Source organism: Mandrillus leucophaeus, unplaced genomic scaffold (genome assembly GCF_000951045.1).
Source record: "Mandrillus leucophaeus isolate KB7577 unplaced genomic scaffold, Mleu.le_1.0 Scaffold1176, whole genome shotgun sequence".
In the NCBI taxonomy this organism is placed as follows: domain Eukaryota; kingdom Metazoa; phylum Chordata; class Mammalia; order Primates; family Cercopithecidae; genus Mandrillus; species Mandrillus leucophaeus.
Genome location: NW_012100054.1, coordinates 403,726 through 408,162, shown reverse-complemented (window position 1 = coordinate 408,162; position 4,437 = coordinate 403,726). Strand labels below are relative to the sequence as shown.

Genomic DNA, 4,437 nt, shown 5'->3' with positions numbered 1-4,437 from the left:
GAACAAACAAACAAACAAACAAACAAAACCCTATTCAGTGCAAGTCCTGCACCACGAGGAACTGTCCTCACTCAAGCCCCCAGAATGCCGGAAGCACCTCTGTGAGAAAGATAGCATCTTTCCATCTGTGGCTCTAAAGAGAGACTTTTCTCAGAGTGTCTGATGGAAAAAACAGGGGATTACGTAATGAAAATCAACTGAATTTTACTAGAGTTTTTTTTAACAAAAAAAAGTTTAAGTTAATACCTCAGTTCTATACTTCAGCTTGTTAAATGAAATAAACAGAGTGGATAAGAAAGAGAATAGACCACAGAAGACAGAGCTTTACTGATAATTAGACAGAGGTGAGGACTCAGGGAATGGACAAGAGTTCAGGAAGAAAGGACAGCTACAGAGAAGGGTGAGGAGAACACAGAAAGCTGGCTACACACCCACACCGACTCAAAGACTCACATCTTAGTGGCCCAAACCCCCATTGTGCTATCTCTTAGCATGGCGCTGCCTCTACAGATACAAGCATTCACAGGTAGAGCCTCATAAGCCAGACTATGCCCTGTCTGACAATCAACCACATGTTGGATAAAACATTTTAAAGAGTTTCAGCCTTGGCAATGGACCGCAGTGTGGCAAGTATTTAGGCTTCTCTTCTAGTTATCAGTCCCCAACAACCAGGGTAACATGACAGCTCCAACCTGCATTTTGGTGACAAATGTACAGAAGCAAATGTGAAACCTCTATGAGGGCCTTTTCTTTAACATTAAAATGTTTCGTATCTGAAACTTAGAAGAGTGTAAACTTGTTTTTCAGTTCTGCTTGCATTTGTCTTCCCTGTCACATCATTTCAAAATGTTTTCCTCTGCAGTATTAGCCGGCACTGTCATCACAACCGTCACTCGTGGTGGGAGTTTGCACGCCACAGTCTCAATCATCAACATCTACAAAGAGGGAAATTTGGCGATTCAGCAGGCGGGCAAGAACATGAGTGCCAGGCTCACTGTGGTCTGCAAGCAGTGCCCTCTCCTCAGAAGAGGTGAGTAGGGAGAAAACTGGGTCTCTCTGAGCAAGCCATGGATTTTCCATGCCATGGTTGGTCTAGGGAAGTCAAATCAGGGCTACTATGTTGCCCACTTCTTTCAGAGCAGGAAGGTCTTTGGAGTCAGGAAGAATTGGGCTCTCATCCAAGTGCTTGTAACTTGTGGCAGAAGAAGGGGTAGTGGACATAATGAACAAGTGAAAGAAGTGTTTGAAGTTGAGTCAATAAGCAACAGACACACAGAGCAGTGCAGGGTGGAGAGATTTTAGATTATTGCACTGAAGGTGCCAGTACTGTCTAGGTTTAAAGAAAATATCCAGCAGCCAACAGGAAATGCAGACCCGATGTTCAGAAGAGGGAGGTATCTCTGGGCCAGACTCAAGGATCTGGGAATCATTTGCAGAGATAGGACTATTAAGTCCATGGATGGGAATGAGTTTATTGAAAGAAATTACGAAAAACAGACAGTTACTCTAGAGCTAGAGGCACATGACTTTTTAGGAATATGTATTTAACAACTTATAAAAGTAACATATGTTTCATGGTTTTTAAAAAGTTGAAATAAGTAGGTAAGAGTATTAAAAGTGAAACCCTTTTCCTTTCCCTAGAAGTACTCTGAAAAGTTCCTTCCAGCCAGACATGGTAGCTCATGCCTGTAATCCCAGCATTTTGGGAGGCCAAGGTGGGAGGATTGCTTGAGCCCAGAAGTTCGAGACCAGACTGGGTGAAGTTGTGAGACCCTATTTCTTAAAAAAAAAAAAAAAAAAAAAGAGAAAAAAAATTTAAGTTACTTCCAGAAAGTTTCTATCTGTATAAAGCATGGGCATATACACTTATGGAATCATACTACACACAAGTTCTGCAATTTTTCCCCTACATAAGCTCTAGACATCTTTCCACAACAGCACATAGAGATAGATCTCTTTCTTTGGAATAGTATCATGCCTGGTATTCCACCACGCGATACACCGTGATTTCTCAGTTCAACCTCAGCTCAGTCCTTTCCTCGTCTTGTTATGAACATCTCCGACAAGAAACCAAACCACACACACATACACACACACACACACACACAGAGAGAGAGAGAGAGAGACAGAATATCCACTTCAAGAAAGCTTTACCGTCCCAGCAATTTAGGAGGCTGAGACGGGAGGATTAGTTCAGCCCAAGAGTTAGAGACCAGCATGGGCAACATAGTGACACCTCCTCTCTACTAAAAATCAAAAAATGTGTCCGGATGTGGTGCTGTGCACCTGTGGTCCCAGCTACTCGTGAGGCTGAGGCAGGAGGATGCCTTGAACTAGTAGGTCGAGGCTGCAGTGAGTCATGATCACACCACTGCACTCCAGCCTGGGTGACAGAGCAAGACTGTCTAAAAAAAGAAAAAATTTAAAAATAAAGCAACCTTTACTGTGAATTCAGATTGTTCAGAAAAGTCAGGAGGCTAGTAGCCTCATGTTGACTCTCCAGAGAGAATCACAAAGGCTCTGTAAAAGAGAAATTTCTTTCCAGAACTGCCAGAACAGCAGATATTGCACCTCAAGATTCTGTAAGGTCTCATAATGCTGCTAGCACTTCAGCCTTGAGGCAGCATTGCTTGCCCAGACTCTCACAGACCACTGTGGTGACAGGGTCAACCCACACAGGAAAATGCAAGAGAAAAAGGACATATTTCCTCTATGACACGCCAGGGGAAAGGGAGATTAAAGGAAGAATTAACACATACCTTTTTTTCTGATTTATTTCTGAGGTAATGTAAATATTCAGAGTTACCTAACACCTCAGGCCCCAGTCTAGGCCTAACTTGGCCAGTCACACCCATCTATAAAAACATAGTATAACCAATGTAAGTACTCTTGACATCGATGTTTTGCAAGAAACCGTACAAATGCAAGTAGTATATGATCCATCTGTGCCCTCAAGAAGCTTACATAGCATACGTGTTTGAGATGTTGATTAGAGTTCAAGACAACAGCAACATAAGAGAGTGGATCATTGGTTGCCAAATGCCCGGAAAATCCAGACACATGATGGGATTGAGAAGCCATCTGAGGATGGCCCGTCATGGAGCCCTGGAGGCCCCTCAAGGAAGGAGAGTCTTTCACGTTCATGCGGTACCATCTTCGTATCAGGCATTTGGAACCACAACAGACCAACAGCACTGCAGGGCGGGACATGGCCGGATCTAACCACTCAGTCCAGTTTCCTGGCGTGAGCGTAGCCGAAATACCTTACTAGTTGAATTTGGCTTTTTGCTGATGAGTCTTAAACCAGATTTTATCATCCAGGCACAGTGGCGTGTGCCTGTAGTCCCAACTACTTTGGAGTCTGAGGCAGGAGAATTGCTTAAGCTCAGTAGTTCAAGACCAGCCTAGGGAATATGGCAAGACCCCCATCTCTAAAAAGCAAAAACAAGAAAACTCAGATTTTATCCTAGATGGAATACATGTATAATCTTATCATCTGCAGAAGAGAACATTTATCTAGAGGTAACTGACAGTCTAAGTTGTTTCATACATCATACATAGAGAAAAAGATTAATTTCTGTATTCTCTTTCTTTAGGTCTAAATTACATTATTATGGGCCAAGTAGGTGAAGATGGGCGAGGCAAAATCATGCCAAACAGCTTTATCATGATGTTCAAGACCAAGAATCAGAAGCTTCTGAATGCCTTAAAAAACAAGCAGTGTTAACAGTGAACTGTGTCCATTTAAGCTGTATTCTGCCATTGCCTTTGAAAGATCTATTTTCTCTCAGTAGAAAAAAAATACTTATAAAATTACATATTCTGAAAGAGCATTCCGAAAGATGGGACTGATTGACTCTTCACATGATGGAGGTATGAGGCCTCGGAGAGAGCTGAGGGAAGTTCTTTGCCTGCTGTCAGAGGAGCAGCTATCTGATTGGAAACCTGCTGACTTAGTGTGGTGATAGGAAGCCAAAAGTGTCAAGCGTTGACAGCTTGGAAGCAGTTTATTTATACATCTCTGTAAAAGGATATTTTAGAATTGAGTTGTGTGAAGATGTCAAAAAGAGATTTTAGAAGTGCAATATTTATAGTGATATTTGTTTCACCTTCAAGCCTTTGCCCTGAGGTGTTACAATCTTGTCTTGCATTTTCTAAATCAATGCTTAATAAAATATTTTTAAAGGATTACAGAACAGCCACTAAACTTCTTTTTATAGATAGTGGGACATTGTAGAAGGAATATTCCCTTTTAGCAATAAGAATAGTGTTATTTATGCGTAAGATTCCCTTTGTATCAATTTACGCTTTGCTAAAAGAGCATTCAAAGAATTTCAGGGACTAAATGGATTCAGTAATGTCAGTAGACTATCATTCTTCTATCTGCAGAAACAGAGAATGTTAGTGCTAGAATAACATCTCTCAGGGATCTAGTCC

The 4,437-nt window shown here is 41.7% G+C and overlaps 1 protein-coding gene across 1 annotated transcript in view; it reads left to right on the top strand.

Annotated features, from left to right (window-relative positions):
• PCOLCE2 (procollagen C-endopeptidase enhancer 2) overlaps positions 1–4,198 on the top strand; it is a 72,290-nt gene extending 68,092 nt beyond the window's left edge. The window contains exons 8-9 of the mRNA XM_012001296.1: positions 863–1,030; positions 3,597–4,198. Coding sequence (XP_011856686.1) covers positions 863–1,030; positions 3,597–3,727 — 299 coding nt within the window. The 3' untranslated portion in view covers positions 3,728–4,198. The remainder of the gene's footprint in view (positions 1–862; positions 1,031–3,596) is intronic.
• Positions 4,199–4,437: the final 239 nt, after the last annotated feature.